This window comes from Echeneis naucrates, chromosome 16 (assembly GCF_900963305.1).
Source record: "Echeneis naucrates chromosome 16, fEcheNa1.1, whole genome shotgun sequence".
Taxonomy (NCBI): domain Eukaryota; kingdom Metazoa; phylum Chordata; class Actinopteri; order Carangiformes; family Echeneidae; genus Echeneis; species Echeneis naucrates.
The window spans coordinates 6150335-6173498 of record NC_042526.1 but is presented as its reverse complement, the minus strand read 5'-3'; the positions used below and the strand labels follow the sequence as shown (position 1 = coordinate 6173498).

The 23164-nt window shown below is 42.2% G+C and overlaps 1 protein-coding gene across 3 annotated transcripts in view; it reads right to left on the bottom strand.

The window, feature by feature from the left end:
* The window catches only part of brsk2a (BR serine/threonine kinase 2a), a 143064-nt gene that overhangs the window by 14762 nt on the left and 105138 nt on the right, over positions 1 to 23164 (bottom strand). For 2 of the 3 annotated variants that reach the window (XM_029522601.1, XM_029522604.1), the window contains exons 5-13: positions 16348 to 16464; positions 12436 to 12469; positions 12250 to 12318; positions 10618 to 10764; positions 5658 to 5689; positions 3327 to 3491; positions 2117 to 2214; positions 1108 to 1258; positions 784 to 849 (exon numbers count right to left, since the gene is read on the bottom strand). In XM_029522601.1, the coding sequence (XP_029378461.1) occupies positions 784 to 849; positions 1108 to 1258; positions 2117 to 2214; positions 3327 to 3491; positions 5658 to 5689; positions 10618 to 10764; positions 12250 to 12318; positions 12436 to 12469; positions 16348 to 16464 (879 nt within the window). The remainder of the gene's footprint in view (positions 1 to 783; positions 850 to 1107; positions 1259 to 2116; positions 2215 to 3326; positions 3492 to 5657; positions 5690 to 10617; positions 10765 to 12249; positions 12319 to 12435; positions 12470 to 16347; positions 16465 to 23164) is intronic. The other variant, XM_029522602.1, reaches the window with a different exon arrangement.

Below are 23164 nucleotides of genomic sequence, written 5' to 3'. Positions count from 1 at the left end.
TTTATGTATCTAGCATTTTGGTGAATTTTCAACATTACGACTACATTTTTTTTTTTTTTTTTTAATCTAAATAGCACACAGAGTCGCTGCCTCTGCCTTTACGTTGTATACCTCCATAAGCTTTTCCCAGCACTCTGCCAATCTGCCTATCATTAGGCAGATCAGGTTATCGCCCCCTCAGATCCAATCTTCCCTGCTGTCACAAATGTCACTGCCTCTGAGCAGAAATGTGCAGCGCTGTGATATATTGCTTGTTGAAATAAGATGTGGAAATAGATTTTTAAACCCAGTTTGCCTCGTCGGGGTGTAGTGTTGCCTTGATTTGAACATTTCTAAATTAGGGGCAGGGTGGGCAATGGTCTGCATCCGGAAAAGTGGGACACAGGATGGGAGAAACTGATTATCAATGCATCAAAAGAAAAAATTTTAAATAAAATAAAAAAGGGAGATAACACCAGAAAAAAGAGGGACTTGTAGATATAAAGCCTCTGAATAGAAAGTGTGCAGTCTTCCTCAGTTCGAAAACTAAATTAATTAAAAGAGTTGGGTTAAACTTTAGGAGATGTTGACTGTAGGACCGAGGAAGTCTTCCTTTTATTTTTCAGATGAGTTACATCTTACTAAGATCAACCTAAGGAGATGCTACGTAAGTCAGCGCCATTTAAAACAAAGCAACAGAAAGCTCCGCTGCGTCTTCCTCCCGCCATGGACGTCTCCTCACGTGAGGGTGACACACAGACCAAGAGGAGGCGAAAGCACGGGGAGTGAGTGACATGTGAATACCTTTCTTCTTTGCTGCATTTTGTACTGGCGTCAGGAATATCCAAGCTTTTACTGTACACTGATTTACTACAGTGAGACAGGAGACAAAGTGAGCAGAGAGTCAGTCTCTGTTTATGTTTTTCCACAGTGTAGCCTGCTGACATCAGAGCCAGGCTCGCTGTCAAAACCTCTGAAACACAAGCCGGCTGCGCGATCCTCCGTGCTTAGACAAAAACATACATACTCTCCCGCATGCACAAGCAGGACTATGCTCGTCTCAAACTTTGCATTTCAACACTTTACTAGTATTTGCTCTAACTTTTTATATTTCTCCTGCGGTCGTACCTTTGTCCATGCTGCGTCATGTCGATAGCCCTCCTGGCCGGCACAGGCGAGCCTCCATCTGTAACGCTGAGGACCTCCATGGACTTCCTCTCTGGTCGCCTCTTTCCATGTCGGTTCAACATGGGAGAATCCACCCGCTTCCTTGGAGGATCTGAGGTATGAACAGCACGACGGGGCAGATTCAGAGGAAAAACAATGCAACCTGATGTAGTTCTGCGTGATATTGTGTGTCTTTCCACTGCTTTGTGCATAATGTGAGAGTGTTTGAGTGATGTTTAGTGCCGATCATATTGACATTTTAACTAATAGTGAATAAGTAATGGTTACCTCCCAGACCTTGAATTAATGGGCACTGTATTAACTGTACCACATTCACTGAAGAGGGAGTCTATTCATCAAAACGTCGGTATCTCACAGTATACACACGCGCACACAAACACAAACACACACACACCACACTTGCACATAATACTCCTATTGCCATGCTCTTGTCAGAAAATAACCTTGGTGGAAGTCTAAGTAGAGCATCTCTGTCTGTGCTTAGATTTCTGTGGGTGGAAATCTGTGCTGGGTTGCGGTGGATGAATTGGGAGAATCTATTTTTTTTTTTTTGGATGAGTTCATATTTGAAGCAGTTACAGCTAACAGTGAAAAAAATAAATAGGAAATGTATGGCCTATTGACACATTCTATTTCCGCTCTTACATTTCATTGAGAGGCTTGTCTTTTTTTTTTTTTCAGTAAACAGAAAGCCTTTTTGTACTGTAGAGTCAATCTACTGCTACTGGAGCTGATCCAACTCCTTCCACAGGAGGAGAATATTTCAGAGTGGGAAGATTCAGGAGGAATTGACTTGTTTTGGCAATTTAAAACCAGTTCCATGACCCTAACCATGTCAAACAGTTTGTTTCCATTTTCTAATACTATTTTCTTTTCTTTCTATTCGATACTATTTTACATGCCTCTTTATAATTATTCATCTAAACCATATGTTCTGTCTAACCCTTACCAATCTCATTGCGAGGGGGGAGGTTCTGGTCTTCCTGACTTGGATATCTCTCCTTACGATCCAGCAACAGGAAGTAGATCATCTTTTCTTGGTTGTCACTGCAGAGAGTAAAAACACTGATGAAACAATATCTACACAAGCATGATGTTTATATGCACCATGGATGCAAAAGCCCGAGACCATTTTTCAACTCGTCTTAAGACTTTTCGACATAAGTGTACACGTGCAGACCAGCAAAGTCTGCATGTGCTTAGAAGCCAACACATTAAACTGTAAAAGTCCTCATTATGATTAATGTTCTTTAATCGTTTCGGGTTTATTTTCAGACAGCCACTAAATAGCTTTCATCATTAAAACAAAAGTTTAGTTTCACAGGTCATTAAGTCATCATATAAATTCTTCGGACATGCCCTATTTCCATATGCAGAATATGCTGGTAAGTTTTTGAAAGAATCAAAATGTATGAGTTCATCCTTTTCTTTTCCAGTAAATTGGGAGGCCTTAATATCTTTAGCCTCTAGGCCAATGCTCTCTACGCAAAAGGCAAAGAGATTGGCCCTCCATATTAAAGACAGATTGGAAAGCAGTAGGAGGCAAAGAGACAAGGACCTGCAACTTCAGCTAAAATGAACCAAGGGAGGGGAGATAGACACCGCAGATTTTCCTCCAGTCCAGCACTATTACCGCATGCTCCCAGGAGAAAGGAGTCAAACTATAAAGATGGGCTGAGGGGAAATAGATACAGTAATTTTTATTTAGTAATAAAAAGGAAAGGGTGGGCAAATGCAAAAAAGATGGAAAGAGGGTAGAAAAGAAACACTTCAGATTAATAAAAGCAACTGTGGACTGCGGGGCAAGTGCATGCAGCGTTAATGCAAATTCACAGCAGAAAAAAAAAAAACTAAGCATGTGTAACAGAGACACAAACTCGAGCAGCAGAACATAAACAATGTGACCCGGGAGCATGTTCGCAGTGCTCGATCACTTCAGATCGCTTTGGGGGAGTGTATCCTGCAGAAAGTGGTGTAAGCGCTGTGTGATAACAGTTAAGTGATCTATAGCTTCTGACATCTGAAGCGACAGTCTCACAGGGTTTCATAAGGGCCAGGGAAGAAAGCGAGGCCAACTGCGTAAACCACACACCATTTTCTCCTCTACAAGAAATCTCTTTCTTTCCCCATCTCTAACGCTTGTCCCTCCGTTCACTCACTCATCTGAGAGCAGGTCTTTCAGTAATTTGTTTTTGTCTCTGAAGCAGCCCAGAGAGTGCATGCTGTCCAATACGTCTGGGTCGATATCATCTGCGGAGGGCAGGCTGCGGATGGTCACCTTCCTGGGGACAGGCTGCTCGGGCTCCGGTTCATTCTTCCCCCCTCTGGAAACAAACAAACAAACAAACAAACAAAAAAAAAAGAGAGAGTGAGAGAAAAGACAGCATCAGCCATTTTGAGTCTACCTACTTCAATAAATTTGAGCAGATCTGCACGAGTGTTTTCGCCCAACGTCTATGACTTAGGGAGGAATAATGGATTTTACTTTGATTAGCAGATTTGTTTGAGTTTTGACTTGAAACCGAACCCCCCCCCCAAAAAAAAAAAAAAAAAACAAAAAAAAAACCCAGCATGTGAAGTATGCAAGTGTTTCTTCGGTCATCCAGGGCAACATGTTTACCTCCTCGTGACCCTAGTTTGCGTTATGAACATTTCATAATCACATTTTGTTGCCAGATTCAGTCATTTGGTGAGTAAGCCTCAGAGGGTGAAGTGAGGTCATCAAGCTCACCGAGCTGAAGACAGACGACTGAGTCACTCTGTAAAGTTTTGAATTCCCGTTCCCCTTGTTGGCTTTCCAAAGAAAGTTCTTTTTTTTTTTTTCACTATTCCCTCCTTTCTTTCTAGACCTAGTTATGTCACTTGTCTCTGTCTCACCGTGTTTTGGGACAGACAGGCCTTTATTCTTTGGGATTTAAAATGAAAGCCAGCATTTCCTTGAAGATTTCTGGAGGATTCACAAAGTCTGTAGCAAGGACCATATCCATCTTCCACACACACAAATATGGCAATTTACATACAGGTTCATGTCAATATGCAACCTCCTCTTCTTTTTCTTTGGTGAGCATAGTGAAGCGTAAACCCCGTAGGCAGCTATTAAAATCATCCAAATACCCCCCCCTCATCCATTTCACAATGTGAAAAAAAATAAAAAAATAAATAAAATAAAAAACAGGACCTCTGTTTTAATCCCCTATACACCTGATTTGTATGTACTGAGAACAACATTCAGACGCCAGTTTATGCATCCACTAATATGCAGACTAATGCTATCTTCTACAAGAGCACTGCAATAAATCCTGTGTTAATGAAGGGTATAAACTTTATTTTCGTTTTAACTGTTTTAGAAAATGTGGACCTTGACAACACAACAAACTACAGCCATCAGAAGGACTATAAAGTGGAATCAACGGCTCTCTAAACAGCTTCATGGGGGAAAAAAAAAAAAGTTCACAAATGAAGGTTTTATAGCAGAGATCGCATTAGATTAAGTTTGCTAATAAACTGTATGTTTGTTCACCGCCCGTGATTTGTTCTGGCCCTGTCCTCTCAGCACTACAGCTCCCCTTAGCTGCGAATAGAAGATTGTTTGGTAGCAGACCAGCTAATAAAACTAATAAACAAGCACTGGATATGTGGAGAGCATTCAAATTTGTGAACATAAGAAGCTCTAGTCTGTGTGGCTTGAAAAAGATGGCTGCGTATGTTTCATCTTTGCACACCACATTGACTGATGGCCTGATTCCCAAGTTCATCCATTCATTCAGTCACTTGGTTAGCCAAAGAGCCAGTCGTCTTCCCCTCTACATTAGTCTTCTCCCAGTCGTTCTTCTCTTCTTGTCTGCTCTTGTTTCTTTTATCAGTCCTGCTGTCTGTTTGCATGATCCGTCAGTACACGACAGATAGCATAATTCAGCTTCCTTCCACGACTCACAACCTCCACCCATGACTCAACTTTGCCCTTGGCGAAGTGGGAAAATCTTTTTAAATCCCATCTTTAAATTACTCTTCAGTGAATTTGGGCAAACTTTAAAAAAAAAAAATAATAATAATTCATTCCGATTATTAGAGGGAACATATAAAAACCTCTGAATACATGAACTCTGGCATTTTATACGATGAACCAAAGCGCATATTTTCTGAAAAAGATTTATGTTAGACTTTGGAGGGTGGGTACATTCAGTTATGAAAGTTAAATGACGGGAACACTGAGGTTGGGTGCGTTCACCCTCCATCGCATCCCCAGTTATTCTCCCATCCGCTGATCCCTGTTCAGATGACCATATGCGGCACATCCTTTTTCATGCACTGCAGATTTACCCTCACATTCCCTGGAGCGAAGTCACACCCCGCTCGAAGGCTGTCTTGTGTATGGGACTGAAACTCAAACTCGTTTATCATGTGATGGCTCCCCTCGGGCCTACAAGCCCTGTAGAATAGGCTATGAGAGGAGGAGTGGAGAAAGTGAGGAAAGACAGAGGTGTACTTACATGTACCATGTGTGCTTCTGGATCTGTTCTAACTGTAGAGAGATGAGAAAGTAGAGAGTCAGTACACAAGCAACCAATTTGATTTGAATCAATGTCATCTTTCTCCTACTAAGAAATGAATCAAAAGGCAACAGAACGATCCGGCAGGGCCAGTGTATAGAAATGTCTGGTTCAGTATGGCGTCGGTAAGCCTTGAGCTTACTGGCTTACTGGAAGCACAGTAGGACAATACGGCCAGACTGAACGGTGAGAGTAAATAATGACGGCTTCAAATATTAATACTGCCAATGGGAAAAAAGAGAGAGAGGGAGAGACGACGGAGAGGGGTACAAGACAAAAGGAAGAGGTGATACCACTGAGCTATATAAACCAAGAATATTATCTCCCCCACACACACTGCTGACCCTGCCAAGCCCTCTGGTCTAAAGGGAATCTCCTGCTCTCATTCCCCTCCCACCTCTTAATCACATAGAAAAATGCACTCCCCCTCTCAATACTGCCATTGCCATCGCACTTTTAATGTGGCAACATTATCAGCACGACCCTTTTGCCATGAAAACAAATATGGAAAGACACAAACAGCGAGCAAAAGGGGAACAGAGGAAGATGTCTGTCAGTGTGACTCCACCATGTTTTAACTGCCCACAGAGGAAAACAGGATCAATGTCACTGCTGGGACTTTTTAATTTGCTCCCGCTGTTGTTGTGGGGCCACAGGAGGGATACACATAGCAGCTCTAATTATTGTCACTTGTTTAGAAGCATAGTTCTTGGGTATGTGTCTCCATCAGTCTGTTGATGCGTCTGCCGTCCCAGAGGATCTATGTGTGCACCTCAGCACAGATAAATGCCTTCATGTGGTATCACAGAGGCAGGCCGACTGCAGTCACTGACTATAGCTGATTCCTGTCTGCTTCCACAGAGGTCATGGTATTGACAGAGACACCCTGCCTGTCAGATACAGGCCGGTGGGTGACCTACTCTCAAACTTTTATTGAAGGCCTGGGGGCAAGAGACCAATATCACACACGCGCATGAAAGTGATGTGCTTTGAAATATTGTATCACATCAATCAGTCTCTTAATCTGACAGTACCAATTCCAGTCGCTTTCCCCCAGCCAGACGGCAATGCTGCTGTCGTTCTGGCTTGTCGAGGTGTGTGTGCGCGAATGTATTCAGGTATGCCGTTTTCTGGATGCCACATAAATTAATTCTCATTGTATAAACGCCTCAGCATATCTACGGCTGTGCGTTGGGCGATAAACACTGTTTTAGTGCTCCAGCCTTGTAGTGACATATTGTAGTCTATGATTACATCGCATAAATAAGGACTAAAAAAAAGGTCAAAATAAAGTTTCTGTAGCCCCTGAGTCACATTTTTGGCCATCAGGGTTGGGCTACATCATTTTTTGTGCAGTTAATTAAAATTTGATTGAATTAAAAATGGATTAAACTGGAAACTTTCAAAAGGAAAAGACAGCTGATGAAGAAAAAAAGAAGACGGCACCTGTTATCCATGGGGGCTTAAATTTATCTACAGAGTGGAAATGTTGAGTGATTTTTCAGGTTTTATATATGGCAGAAAAATTAAGCTTTTATCACAATGGGCTGTCAAGCTTTAATATTTGAAATTCTTTGTCATTATTTCACACACACACACACACACACACACACATATATATATAGTAATTACTGCTGTTGCTGAAAGAGCGGCAAAAAAGGGATCTCTGAAATTCACCAAATAAGCAAGTGAAGCAAAAAGATCCTTTGCTACAGCACAGACTGGTTAATGTAAGCCTTTAGAGAGTCACATGTGGTCATAATGAAAGAAGCAAACGGCTTCAGTACATTAGTGCAGTGAATTAGGTCAAGTTTTGAAGCACACACACACACAAAAAAAAAAAAAATCCCTCTTCTGATATTTCCATTCCAGAAACCTTGGTACTTCATCTACGCCATGCCTGTGAGGGTATTATCTATCTGTGATGAACTGCTCTTTAATATAATAAGCTAACCAATCCCCTTCATTAGCGAGGGATCATGAGGTCGAAGATCTTTTCAGGGTATCTGTGTTCATTTGAATTGTGAAGATGAGACAACTGCATCGAGGTAGCTGTCCTGGTTGCCTCCAGGGCCCCGACTATACAGACAGGAAATGAAGAGAAAGGCTTTTATTGAGCTAAGCCCCTTAAGCCCCGGTCCGTGCCCTCCCTCTCAGGCTCTACGGAGGCCTTGGCTTTGTGTGTGTACTAGTGTTCATCCACTGGCAAAATCTAATTAACAGAAGGTGACAATAGACATATTGAAACGCAGCCGGTAGTTATGGTCTGATCACCCTATCACTTTGATGTAACAAACTACTGTCAACATTATTATAAATTGTCCTTATCAAAGGAATAACGCTCCCTTATGATGTCAGAATATGTTTAACTATGATGAGGAGGTCAGGTGCAACTAAACTCCAAGAACCCATCCCCAGAGCTCTGCTTGGAGCCATCATGCACAAGAAAGGGGGGTGGATAGGTAGCATATTCTCTCCCAGCAGCTCTGTCGGCATGTAGCACTTTGTCGAGGACAGCGCTGGAGGCTGGTGGACATATCTAGGGGGTATCAGGGTGACCTGTCCTCGTCAGGCGGAGAGAACAGAAAAATAACGCGCGTACAGCATACCAAAGAGGTGGGGATCTTTCTAGTTGATGTTTCAACACTTGCCTCTTATCTGAAGGACTTCACCTTCAGGGTGTCAAACTCCCCTGCAAATGAGCATTTCTTATTCGCAGCTTTTCAGATCTATTTTTACTGGAGTCGTTCACATTTCTGTTAGTTAAAGCCATTCTGGCATTGTGACAGATAAACTAAGGTATTCGGAAATGGAGAAGCACGTTTGCTTACACGTAAGTGCAGCGAGCAGTTTTGCTCGGAGCATCGGTTCCCGAACACAGTGGAGAAGATGTCTACATACAGCAGGCATGCGAACGGCATGCTCTTAATTTCCAAGCGTGTCTGGGCATCATCCTCTCTTGTCTCGTGTTTCACATTCAGAGCAGCTCCATCTACCTTTGAAGTATGTACTTTTGAGCTGTCTGAGCCACTTTGATTATTTACATCTCCCTTTGTTCATCCCTCTCCTCCTCTATCTTGACTCTCTGCCCTTCACATCTCCGTGCTTCCATGCTCTGCTACAGCCACCTTGCCGAGGTGATCAGTTGCTCTGCAGAGAGGGACTGACATTGTGAGGAGAGTGCACTAAACAGTGCAGAGCGTGCGAACACAAACAGCAATCCTCTCCTGAATTCACACCCCGTACAGGAGGAAGGACTCAAAACAGAAACTGGGGGCGAGGAAAAAACATTTGGGACACAAGGGAGGAGAGAAGAAAAACAAAAAGACAATAGTTGGCTTGGCAGGAGAGGATATTAGCCACTTTAGTTTGAATGTGTGTGTCCACTAGCTTACTCTTTCCCCGAAGCATGAGAAGCTTTCGCGGTTTGTAGTGAATTTGCAGAATGATGATTTTCTTTACTGAACTCAGCCATGATATGTTGTTTTTGTGCTTATTCAAATAACATCTGAATGTGTTTTTATTGCTGTGTTTGCGACATCATTCGGAAACACAGCTGTTTGTGGACCAAAGATATGAAATTCAAGACGGATGCAATTCAGATCTTATCGGTTGAATGAGAACATATGAATTGTGAATAATGAGAAGCCGAGAGCACTCCTTACCTTTATGTAGCATAGAAACACATTATGCCAAAGAATAACTCAACAGCTCAATTGTTCATGCAGTATATGCTCATCATTCCCCCCCACATTCCCTGTGGATGGGGGCACTGTCAGCTTTTTCCTATTTGTAAATAATTACACCTCCGTCCATTTGTTGTCAGTCACATACAGGCGTTACTATGCATTATGGTTGAGCCGGATACTTGGCTGAAACTAGTATCTGGTACAGATATAGCAATTTAGACAAGTACCGTACGAGTAATATGAGTCAATATCGGTGCACGGGCTGAAGCAAAATCCTCCTCAGGGCGTCCTGTGATAGGACAGAGCGCAGCGCGTCATACTCCGAAAGCCACGCCCAATGGAAGGGAAAACAATCGGTGCCACAATTTAAAACACACTGTCCAGTAGTTCGCTTAAAAAAAAAATATTTCAACTGGTCAGACTAGCTGCGCCAGAGAAAAAGTAATACAATTAAAAACTCATACATGTGGGTCTTTCTCATTGTCCCTTCTGTTTGCCTTCATTATCATGGATAACTTATCCCACTGAACGGCCGGAGGTGATATTGATATTTACAACTACCTGATCGAGTCCCCCGGTGATAGCGATAAAAAGTTAGGCTACATCATCGTTTTAAAATAGCTTTTTAATCACCCAAACGTTTCAAATCTGCCCCACTTTATGGGGTTATGAAGTATAAACTTGACCAGTCACAGAAGCAGCATTAAGCTGGAAAAAAAATATATTGGGGCCTATAATAAATATAGCAGCTTCTGATCAACACATGTCAATTTCAGACTTAAAAATACAACTTTCACTATAAAACACACCCACTTCCGGTTTAAGTCCCGCCCCCTTTCGAGTACGAATACTGTAGAAAATGTAGATTCTAAATTATCAGTATCCGTATCTGTTCAACCATCTACAATGTGGTTGAACAAATACGGATAGTGGTGTGCTCGCTCATCCCTACTATACGTATATATTTATGGTTTCAGAAACTTCCACTCTGTTGAGAAAACTTTCTGCAAGAGTTTGGAAGCAAGCTGCAGGGTTTATCTCCTGTTCAGCCAGGTTAAAAAATTACTCATTCTTGGCGCTCGCCCTGGAAGCTAGTGTCTGCAGTATCTGTCGAGCATGAAGACTCCCCCCTACTGGAACTAAAGGGGCCCAAGACACACACACAAGCATATACGGAAAATCCCTGTGGTTTATCATCCATTTGAACTGACCGTTAGTCTTTTGCTAGCATCCACTTCAATCATGCCACGAAGTAGGTTCTGACAGTCTGGAGGGATGAAGTGCGGCATGTGAAACACCCCCAACTTCACCTTCTCCAGAAGATTCCTCAGGTTGTCATCATCAAATGGCAAGGCGCCCTGAACAGACACAGGCAAGAAGCAGAAAGTGAGAAAACAAAAGGTGGTAAAGATTTGTGTACGTGTAAGATGTGCGTACTAAAAATGTAAAATCTATTAAAAAAATATGAAAGAGAGAGTCTGCACTTGTTTTCACTGTAGCATTAAAAACAGAAAATAAGACTTCACTCGATCGAGGGAAGGGCAGACTAACAAGGCTCCCCAGAACAAACGAAACCACATTTTGAGTCTTAATCCTGTTCGACTTAAAAAACAGCCTCTTTTCTCAATTTGTTCATCTTTCTGATTATTCTGCCCTGAGCCGCAATGCAAAATAAATAATAAACAGCAGTAAACTGAAAACAGGGCTTTTCTAATAATTACCCAGCTTTCTCATTTACCTCCTTCATTTAGCATTCACTCATCAGTCATTCATCAGAGCGAGCTGACATCGCACAGATGTTGCTGTTTGATGAATGACAACCTCCATCAGGAGACAGTATGGAGGAGGACAAATGAGAAAAGGTTAAGAAAGACATGAAGACAAGCTAAAAAGTGGTAGAGCGATAAAAAAAGAGGGTAGGCTTGTATAACAGATGATCTAAGTGCAGCGTAAGTGCTGGGGAGTATGCGTGTCTCCCACAATCAGACAAATGGTAATCTCGGAGCCAGACAGTAGGACAGAACTGGAGAAAGACAGCATTAATCTTCAGTCAAACAGTGAGAGCGGGAAGAAAAAAAAAAAAAAACAAAAACGTTTGGAGTGATAGGAGTATGGCTATGATGGCAACGATGGTAAACAACATCAGAGTGCAAGGGAGACTGTCCTTAACAAAAGTAAACACACACATACGATGCGGTAAGAAACGGTGTGCAGAACAAAGAGACCAAAAACAAAGAAAAATACACAGGGCCTGTGGCCAAAAGCTGCCCTGTCAGCATTGGTATTTATTTTGGGCTCTCTTCTTTTCAGCTCTGCTGTATGAATTATTCATGGTACAGGAGTGTGTAGGAACTATACTACAGCTGTTGATGAAACAAAGCTTCAGGGCTGCACGGCTGGGGAACCACTGTCATAATGTAGCTGGAGAATAGACTGATTATGGATACAGTTTTGTGTGTGGATACAGGATAATGAATAAAAAGATGTTTCTATTCTCTGATCTTCTATTGCATGAGAATATCAGCTTGAGGGCGACATTTTTCTGGCGAGACCTTATAATCGGTGGGATTTTTGGACTCCCTGATCCCTAAGATTACGCTTTGGGCTCTGCTGTGGCCTCATGCCACCACGAGGGCCAACTTCGGGTCGACAGCTGAAGTGCAGAGTGATCACTGTCCTGTCACAAGTTTCGCTTACTATTGATCAGCCCAACTGGTGAACCGGCCCTGGAGGTACGGCAATACTTCATGGTAAAATTATATTGTGTCACATTTCAGTGGGGAACATTAAACTCTACGTCAGTCCGATCGCCATCACTTAGTGAAGACAAAGTTGACACTTACCACCAACAGGGCAAAAAGAATGACCCCACAGCTCCAGACATCTGCTTTCCTCCCATCATACTTCTCTCCCTGAGGACAAGAGTGTGCTTGTTAACTGGTTTCAACAAAGTGCTGGGTGTGGTTTAAATAAGGTGCAGTACGATGAAAGAGACGCAGTATTATGAATGTGGAAAATAAATAGCATACCCTGATGACCTCCGGACAAGCGTAGTGCGGAGATCTGCAGGAAAAACAGTGCAAACTGTGAATGAATCAGGTAAAAAAAGTGAAGCTATTCCTTTTTTACTGCTGTACTATAAAGTAAGTCTTTACACAATAAAGTTTTACACAGGAAAACTTTGAACAATCGCGACAGCACTGTATGAAAATGTTAAAAGAACAATTTGGGCAGACAACAAATGCCTCCAGTCAACATAGATCAAGATGTGCTTTGGGGTCCTGAGGGTGTTTGGCTGTCCTCCTGTTTACTTACTTACTCAAGGGCATCCTCTCACAGCAGACAGTGAACAGACCCACTAATCTTTACAACACCTGGATGGGCTGACAGTAAATCCAATGACTAGATTGACACATCAATATTGTATGAAGATTTATGGAGCTACCCCACAATGTCTGCTCCATAAGCCAATGGCTATGGATGAGTGGAGCAACTGTAGAGCGACTTGTTATTCTTTATGTACACACTGGAACCTTTCCTTTCACTTTCACATTGCCGTATTTCCACATTCAGTATCTAGACATAAAATAGGGCAATACGAGTTTCACATCCATCTCAAATCAAATAAATCAAACAACATTTCATTTCCGAGTGTTTCCTCTAATGTGACGGCAAATAGAAAGCAAATCAAGCATCCATCTTGCTAAACCTCTGAGCCTGGTGATATGTCTTCCACCTCCTTCTCCTGCTCAGTCTTATCCAATAGTTGGTTATTTGGCTCTAATGAGAGACAATCTGAAGTCTGTAAACATGGTGCCCATTAGCTCGGCTTTTGTTTGGTCTCTTCATGAATACTGGCTCTGACAGCCCGGCTTCCTCAGGCTGTCAAAATACCGGCCGATAAACACTGCCACACCGTCGGTGGGGTAAGTTTAAATACGAGCCCATGCAAATGCGGCCTTCCTGATTGCAAGTGTCATAATGCATTTTGCAGATGAGTGAGGATTAAAAATAAAAAAATAAGCCTCAGATTTGCACTAGTTATGCCCCATGAGAGCCACGAGCGGCAGCCAGAACCAGCATGAATATGAAGTCATTACTTACAAACGCTTCAGGTGGCAAACAGGGTGACAGTGAAGAAGGGAATACAAGCATCTATTTATTCATCAGAGTGCACTATTAAATCAGTAAGCCCTGCCACCGACAGAGCTGACATATGTATACATACTCCAAAAAAACATTCTGGGTTTGTCTTTGTTTTTGGGCTTAACTTAGTAAAAGATGTAAATAAAGGTCATTCAAATGAATCTTAGTTCATAAACTTTAAAAACTGGTCTTATATGAAAGCCAATACTTCATGAGATTCATAATATGATAAGGGGAATCTTCTGCTGCTCATACAAGAAGCTCAAATTATAGACTGGGATGCTAAAGATAAATAGAAAGCCTTAAGAGCCACTTCTTTCTGACTGGAGTGAAGAATGTAGGCTTTTGAAGAACAGTTGCGCCTTGGTTGACATAACATCAGTCTTTCCACGCTATTTGCTAAAGCTCATTTACTCTCTCCACCACTAACATCCCATAAATAAAACCAACAGACAGGAAATTTGGTTAGATTCTGAGGGCACTAATAGCTGCACAGTGGGATAATACGCTGCTGTGAGTGGTTTGCCCAAAAGCATAGAGGGAGACAAAAATGATAAAGATGATTTAAAAGCTGTCTTTATGTACACAGAAGAGTTCATCAGTATTAGATTTTCTGCACTGGAAGTAGATCTGTGGACCACCAGTTCAAAGAAGCCCTCCAAAGTTTACCCCGAGCTCTCCATCTTGTCCCTAACACAGTTTGAGGAGTATCACGAGCAAGAGATATGAGTTCAGTGAAAGTGCAGTGTTGCCCAGCAGTATTGAGGAGACCCTGATACATGGAGCTCATCGTTCTGAAAATGTGTGTGGCTTCTCATTGCATGCAGCCTATTTACCTTTCATTGGTCAGAGCAACTGAATTTGAAGAGCACCCATTGATGAATTCAGGGTGGTCTGATGCAGCCACAAATTGACAGACAGGTAGACTGTGTGTGTGTGTGTGTGCGCGTGTGTCCATGTCTTTGCTCATCTATATATGTCTGTACATCTGCATGTATTTATGGATGTGCTCTGAGGCTCCCCCCTACTCTACCTGGAAGCCTCATCTTCACTCAGCTCCATTACCCGTGGCAAATGGAATACATTTGTGTCAGACTGCTGCATGCTGAGAAGGGCCAGATAAATGCATTTAATTAAAAACTGTCATATCTGCACTTAGAGATGGGACAGTCAGAAGAGCATGAATAATCAATAACCACATTCACACACAGTGTATGGCACATTAACATGTATGAGGCCCTGGCAAAATAACACAACTGGAGCTTGCACACTCTTGTGACACATGGACATACACATTCACAAGTAGACGTGGATGTGGTGATGGGGCTGAGAGTGGCATGAAAACAGAGCCAGAGCTCCTTTGCTTAGCTGTGTGTGGGTGTGTGTGGCTGAATCTCTGTAAAATGACGTGTTCTCATCCGCAACAAGTACCTTTAGAACTTTCTAAATGTATGAGGGGGGGGGGGGGGGGGAGCAAAAATATAGATACACTTGGTTGACGGCATACTGCAAAAAGCTGGCTAAGAGCTGTCGCAATCTGTGGCCTTTCTAGGAAAAGCAAGCACTTCAGTGTGGTCATCATCTTGGCTGCAGAATGACTCAGTTGTGAACATTTTACTTGCAGATAGCTATGCACACAGCTCTCAGTTGGCTTGATCTTTACTGATGAGTCATAAGAGCTCAGGCACTGTGCTACTGCTGGGGAAAAAAATAAAAATAAAAATTATGCAACAGTTTCAACTACTGGCTTGTGTGTGTGCGTGCATATTCCTAAATCAGAGCGCACATGTTTTATAGAAGGGGGAGGGAGTCAGAGACAGAGAAAGAGACATGCAAAGAGAGACGACCAAACAAGCAGAGGACAAAAGGTCTCTGAGGTTAGGGATGAACTAAGCTTCGGCAGAGCTGTATGCACATGTGTGTTTGCTTTAAGTGTGCGTAATTTTAGTTGCAGCTGATTTGGAAGTATAATCTGGACAGAATCAGGCCTGAGCTGGGGACAGATGTCACAGAGCCTCTCTATCGCCTGGCACTGTGCACAGTGTCATGTGTGACAGCAGTGCAAAGATTTCCCCTAAGCCATCCAGACCACCAGGAATCTGCAAAGAAGCAGAAGCACATCCATACCACCTAATTCACTGATTTGCTTGATGTTCAGCCATACATACAAATCAAGAGCATTTAAAGTTTTAATTTCAGGAGCGAGTGAATGAAATATATGTCAAATAACTATCTGTGCTGCAGCAGAAACTTTCTGATGATCCATGCTTTTGCTGTGTTTATGATCCCAGTTCCCAAAATAAGCCATCATCAACTGTGTCATTTCTTTTGGTGGCCCTTCGCATTGGTCACCACACCTTAATGTTAATAAAAATTCTTCTCAAGTATAGGCGTCCATATACAGAACGCTTTGAAAGTGACTTTTCCTGAAAGCAAACTCTTTACAGCCAGTGTGGGATTGATAGGTCTGGCGTGGTTGTGACTGCCAGATCGTAAAACCCAGCATCAGATATGAGGAGACGGGGAGCAGTAATGTGTGGCCATGGCCCTGCTCACAGCCAGACAGCACATTCGGTGAGACACACAGACCAGCTCTCCTCGACAACAGAGGGCTTGATGGCTGCACTCATCATCCTCTCCTGCTTCTTCTCCGTTTCACTCAGTTGGATTCAGCCAACTCCACCTGCCTCACCTAAACTGTGACTAATCTTTACCCCCAGGACTCTCTTTTCCATGAATGTGAGTCAGATGCTGCATTAGAACACATATGTCCTCATGTCCTCTATATTACTTACCCACAGCTGGTTTCCAACAGACTGTCTCCAACCTGAAGGGAGGCCATGCCAAAGTCTGCTATCCTGATGTTGTTCTTTTCATCGAGCAACAGGTTCTCCGGCTTCAGGTCCCTGTGGCTGAGAAATTGTGAGAGGGAGAAACATAAGAAAATTAATGAAACATGAAATAATGCACCATGAGTTATTAAAACCAGTGGAAATTAAGGGTGTGCTGCAAGGTCTAACACCTGTGGATCCAGCTCAGATGCAGATCAACGCAGCATCTTAAGCTGTTATTTAATACCCCCCATCCCTCCTCTCTGTAACAACTCTCTCTTTGATCCATTCATGCTGAAGCTAGCGGTGCTCCCACCTCTGTGCCCGGCTGGTATGAGGTGTGACGGCCCCCTGCTGTGTCCTTCTCTCCTCTTTTCCTCACTCCTTGCCCCTGATCCCTCTTTTCTTCTCATCTCCGAGACAGCCACCAGCGAACAGACTGTGCAAAGGGCCTCAAGGCAAGACAGCCACAAAGGTGGCGTTCATTAGCTGCCATTCATTATCAGTGAACACAGCGTGCGGTGCAGTATCCAGCAGACACCACTCCCCTCCTTAAAAGGGCCCGTCTCCCATGTCACGTATGCTGTTGCTGTTTTGGAGGTTAAAGTCTCAATTGTGATAAGTGACTGTTCAAAAGAGGTGTGGCTTTGGCACTTCATTGCACATTTAACATCTCTTCTCGGGTTGAGAGCTGTATTACATCACATTGTACTGTTTGTCAACCAAGCCTGAGGGAGGGACCGCAGACACCACACCTCTGTCTGCTTACACTCATATCTCCCCATCAGTTTTTTCTTACCTCCCTCTGTGATTTTTTTGGAATGAAGGGGGGCGAGAGTCCTGGTGGGTGTTGTGAACTCAACTTTTATCCTCTCTTTGGATTAATTATAGAAAGGGGAGAGGAACAATTGCTAGATGTGTCAGCCTTTGAAGAGTGCCTCATCACAATGGACGTTTAACCTTAGATGACATCAGCTGCTGTACAACTCGTTTCCTGTCCTGCGGGATTAGCTGTCAGCTGGTCACTGGCAGGCTCTGTGATCCCTGCTATAATTGAAATAAAACACAGATAGCATCTAAACCAGTTCTCCCCAGGCTAAAACCTTTTTCAATTCACACAACCATCGTTTGGCAGGGACGTCAGTATCCTGGGACTTCGCCTTTTAACTAATACTGTCAAAGCACACCAGGTGCGAACAATGACTGAACTGCTCAGGAGCTACCAGGGAGAGACTGTGGTGGTACTGGGCATCAGCGTACAAAGCTTTCCAGTATTTCACCTGGCCAGTCTCATATAGGAAATGTCCTTTGTCAGCATGCCTAATTAGATAATACTTCAAAGAATAATGTTTCTCTCGCCAACAAAAATGTTTCAGACAGCTGAAAGTTACAAATCACTTGTGACTGAAGTTAAAAAAAATGACATAAATTGGTTTGACATCAGTGGATGAAGCAACGGCAATAAGAGCGCTGACTGTAGCTGGAGCTTCAGAATGTGTTTAAATGTGGCGTACTGCTGACAGCATGTAGAAGGCAGCAGAGATCCCGATCTGAGAGCCAAATTCCCAACAGAAACATAAATATTACACACTAAATTAGACCGACATTGTATAAACATTGTGTAAACTGCCTATCACGTGTAAAACACAGACAGCCAAATTTCAAGAGACTGAAGGCAGCAGCTTCTTTATCCACCGACAGCATCAAGGGGACGAATTGCATCTGGATGCTTTATTGGTTGTCAGGACTCTGGTATCCATAATAGAACATTAAACTGGCACATCAGGCTGCACTTTGCTTCTGTAATCTTGTTCACGCAGCAGGCAATGCAGCAGGGATATCTCATACGTCACATGGGAGTGGATGCTGTTAAGCAAACTCAAAAGTTGAAAAAGGCTTTCATGTGACTGCTTTTCCTCACAGAAATCACGGAGCTGTCCGCTACCAACTCTAAATTGCATGCAAATAACTTTTTTTTTTTTTTTCCCCCCTACAAATACATTTTGCAAGTGCATGTCTTGCTGGCAGAGGTGGTTCCTGAAGGGAAGACATATATTATAAATGAGTACAAAAATAAGGACACAATCTGTGACACAGGTCTCCCTTGATACGTGGCACAGGCCTCACATTTCGCTGTGCATAACTACTTTCAATGCTCTTCACTTTAATTTACAGGACACATGTGTGCACCTACGTGCTGTCTGAGCAAAGTTTACACCCCAGTGGGGCCGTTAGACATGATTCTTCCAATCCAACCCCACGCTCTTAATTGCCTATGATCATTTGCTTGTACCATGCTGTTGTGTTGTGTTTTATAGAAGGTTGTAATGGCTCTGTCCTCTCGGGGCTCACATGCCTATAACACCCCAGACATGTTTATGGAGATGAGCCGTTTCGTGACTGAATTCTCCTGCACAGGGAAAATATTCTTTTCCCAAAGTGTCACATTTGACATACACCATGTTAAATATTGCCATTTGTTATGCCTGCTGTCACACTAAATGTGTGGAAAAACCACAACACTTGAAATGAGCATTAATGACTCAAATGCATCTTTCTGACACATTAACATGCCTGGAAAAGGGTACACCTGTTTTGTTTTTGTTTTTTGCATTCAAGTACTTAAGCTATTCTGGTATCGTCATAGCTGCAGCGTGGTTTTTAAAATGATCATTTTGAGTTGAAGTTTGGCCCCCAGCGTGCCTCTGTGCCATCCTCATCCTTCTATCTTTCCCCTTTTTAACTTTTTGGGGCTTCTTTTGACCCAATTACAGAGAGACCAAGCACATTCACCAAAAAATGCTCTAGGCTAATATTCTATCACATTATTCAAAGGGGGGCACATTCTGAGTGTTAACTTGTGTGTTAGACAAAATAATTAATTAGCCAATGGGGTTAATTGTGTTATTAAGGGCAATTTTGAGTTGCCTTTTTTTTTTTTTTTTTCTTCCCGGTTTTACTGTGGAACTGGTGTGTTTTCACACGTTGGCGTAAAGCAAGTGGTGGGTGACTATGCTGAGTTTGTATCTGCTTTGTCTTCATCACAAAATATGTGGGGGAAAAAAATAATCCAATCCACTACATGCCTTTAAATTGCATGTATGAAGCAGGAGGTTACACTTTAAACACGCTGAAGATTTCTTTATTCATCCCATACATGTCCCACACTGCATTACACTTCACTGTCTTATTAGTGCTTGTTACATCATGTTAACAGTCCACATTATTGATGCTATCTGGCTAAGGCTAATTTTCTGCCCCTGCCTTGAAAAATATCATGATGCTGCTTATATCCACTAAGAAGGATCACTATTTTATAATGTCCAATTTTTCTTGCAGGAAGCGTTAGAGGAGCATGCATGGTGAGATTTCTGTGCTGCACACAAGTATTTGATTATGCAGCTTGAAAAAATCCTGACCACTAGTACCAACGGGGAGCATTTCTTTTTTTTTTTCTTTTTTTTTGTCCTTCGATTTAGATTCTGTTTTGTTGTTGCCTTGTTTTAGCATGAGGATACATTTACATGAGCAAATGGGATGGGACACAAATAGTTTCACACTATACCAGTGAGCTACACGTTGATAACTATGCACAAAGAAATGGAGCGATATGACATGTATGTAAACAATGTAGGATTGAAAATTCTAATATATTTGCAAATGTTTTACGGATAGGGAAATGTGTTCCTCAGACCTCAAAATAGAGCTTATTATTGAGTAGCACTCACAAAACACCACAGGGCATCTTTAAGTGCTGTTTTCCTATAACCCAGATGCAACTGTTCGTCTCGTTCAATCTGACATTCTTGGCACGCTGTTGAAAAGTCTGCTAAATACAGTACTTAAAGCTCCTGTACACTATCACCCTCTACATTTCAGTTGTCTCCTCTCATGCAACTTGTATTTAAAGTGGATTAGTTTTGAGAGGAAATCGGAGGTATTTTTTCATCCAAGATGGCTCTCTAGTGATGCGTTACAAGATCGTTTCTTGTGTGATCTGGGGGATTTCTATCTTTTCCTTTGGGCTTTTGATAAATGCATTGTTGCATGTAATGCGGTGACATCGATGGCTAGATCTGCAATAAACAAACTTATTTTCTTTGTCGGGCCAAATCTGTGTGTGCAACCCGGCATTTGCTCTTAATCCAGAGGAGTTTGACTGGGGAAGATGGGATGAGCAGCAGACCTCCAAGGCAGAATAAACAGACAAGCTGTCAGAAGAGCACTGGGGTGAAGGAGTGGCAAAGATATTAAAAACCCAAAGCACATCAAGCATCTGGCACATGGTGCCTTGGTGGTGTAAAATTCCTTTTGCCATATGTGCCTTTTACAATATTAGAGATGTTTGCTAACTAGTCTTCTTCATTATCTCATATCTGGCCAACTCACCACTTATTTTTCCATGTACTTAAGTACATTTAACAATCTGTCATTTTTCTTTTTTCATTCTCCTCTTTTCTTTCTGCTGCCAATATTTTTCTCTACTTAATTTTACCTAATTTTTAATTTGCTCACACAGCTTGTCTTCACAGCTCACTAACAATAAACTACCCCTTACAACCACCACCTCGTTCTGTCTAAATCAAGCACCAAAAGCCGACCTAGTGCTTTTCATTCTGCTCCAGTTTCCCTGCCTATTTTACCCAGCCCATTTCCACATCTCCATCTTCTTTTCAACGTCATCAACCGTCCTCTCCCCCATTTACATTTCAATGCTTTGAATGGAATTGCAAGGGAAGAAAATATCAGAAAAAAATTAAGGGAAAAAGGAGAAAAAGATTCCCATTCTGTGTTGTTAGTAGCCGTCAGCTGTAATGATGATTGGTGATAAGTATAGGCTTTCTACAGCACAGATAGACAAACTGTCATATGAAAAAAAAACTCTCATTAGAATGTCAACAAACAGCCACAAGGGTATCACTTGCTATCGATAAAGGGATAAATATACAGAGGATAGTAGATGACAAATAAGCCAACATGGATTGCATGCTGTAAAAAATTACCACAAACTAACAAAAAACAATAGACTCTGTACAGAAGCAGCTGTCAGCTTTCAGCACAATGCAAAGCGAAAAATAAGTAAATTAATCTCCCTGTTATGCTTATATTAGTTGCAGAAAGCTAAACAGCTGGCAATGCCATTTCTCCGGTCTGGTGCCATTCAACCATTGCAGAAGGAAAAAAAAAGAAAAAAAAAAGCGCAACAATACACAGAAGAAAGTGATATGCAAAGTCATACAGAAAATGTGAAGGAAATATGCACTTTGTTTGTGTCACACATATGAAGAAGTTACTAGCTTATCCTCAGTAGAGCGCAAGAGACACATTAGCCACATGCTTCATGTATATGCCATGTACTTGCTGTTATTTATTTATTTTTAAACAATACACAGTCTTTCCCATTTTTACCAAGGACAAGAACTTTCCTAAGATGTGTTGTGTTCTGCACAGTCAATATTGGATTTATATATTTTTCTAGGTAATTATGATAATAAATTCACAATGGTCGATGAATAATTAATAGGCATTTCTGTGTGATTATGATGTCTATAAAAAGTGTGATATATCACAAGATTTATCACTGCTCCACTCAACAATTACAAATTCATAGTTGAATTTGGAGCACTTTCAGCTGCCCTCAAAGAGCCATGCTTTGCTTTATTTTCCTCTGTGGGCCTATAAGAAAATAATGGCATGGACAGATGCCTCTCGCTCTCTTTGCCTGTGGAAGAGCGAAACAAAACAGCTAATGACGTTGGGAATTTGAGAAATGCACAGAGGGGGGAGAGAGAGAGAGAGAGAACAATGGGTATGGATGATGTGCATGATCATGCCACTGTGTGGGTTTAATGGGACTTCTGTCCCAGGTGTTTGTTTGTGCACATGTAGGTGGCGACAATAATGTGCACATCAGTGTCAAGGAAAGGTGAATGTGTGACTGGCTGAATGTGTGTGCGAGCACGCGTGTTGAAGCTGCGATTATTAGCTGCAGGAACCTCTCTCAAATCACGCTCCCAATCTCTGAAGGACTTGGTGAAACGGTTGGAGTTTATGTGTCTTTATTGCGTACACCTACACACAGCCATTTTGAATGAAACACACATACACACCTACCCAGGTTTGTTAAGTGGGTTACAAGAGGAAAGACCAAAATCATTCCTAAAGAAAGAGAACAGAGTCAGTGTGTATGGCTTTGAAAGCGTGTGTGTGTGTGTGTGTGTGTGTGTGTGTGTGTGCACTCATGAAAATGTACTGTGCACTGTAGAGCAACCAAATGAAAGTGGTGTGAATGGAGTGGGGTTAACAAAATGACTGGGCTTTGACATGTGGGTGTGTCTGGTGTCAAACCTAGTTTTCTTGACCCAGGGTTGAACATATGGGTTCAATCTCGCTGCAGCTTCTGAAGCAACCGAAAATAATCAATACAATACATCTTCATTGCTCCCATGAGGACAGAAACATCGGCCACTAGACTTATCCCAGGAAATCAGAGCAAACTGTTTCTATGGCTAGTTTAAGTATGGCAAAAAGCAGACACCGTCATTGAATTCTCTCTTATTCTGCTTCTTCTTTTGTTCGTTAGGTTGAGCTGTGATTAAAGAGCACAACAGCACCTTGTCCAGTTTTTGAAGAAAACACACTTTACTCTTCTCAATCAATCTGTGTCTCTGCTGGGTGACAGCAGTTGTGGCAGACTGCAACATCGACCTCTTTGGAAGGCGTTTTGTGTTGTTGAACGTCGGGGCTGTTGTTTGGGATCGTCCTCTCAGGTAAATCTGGA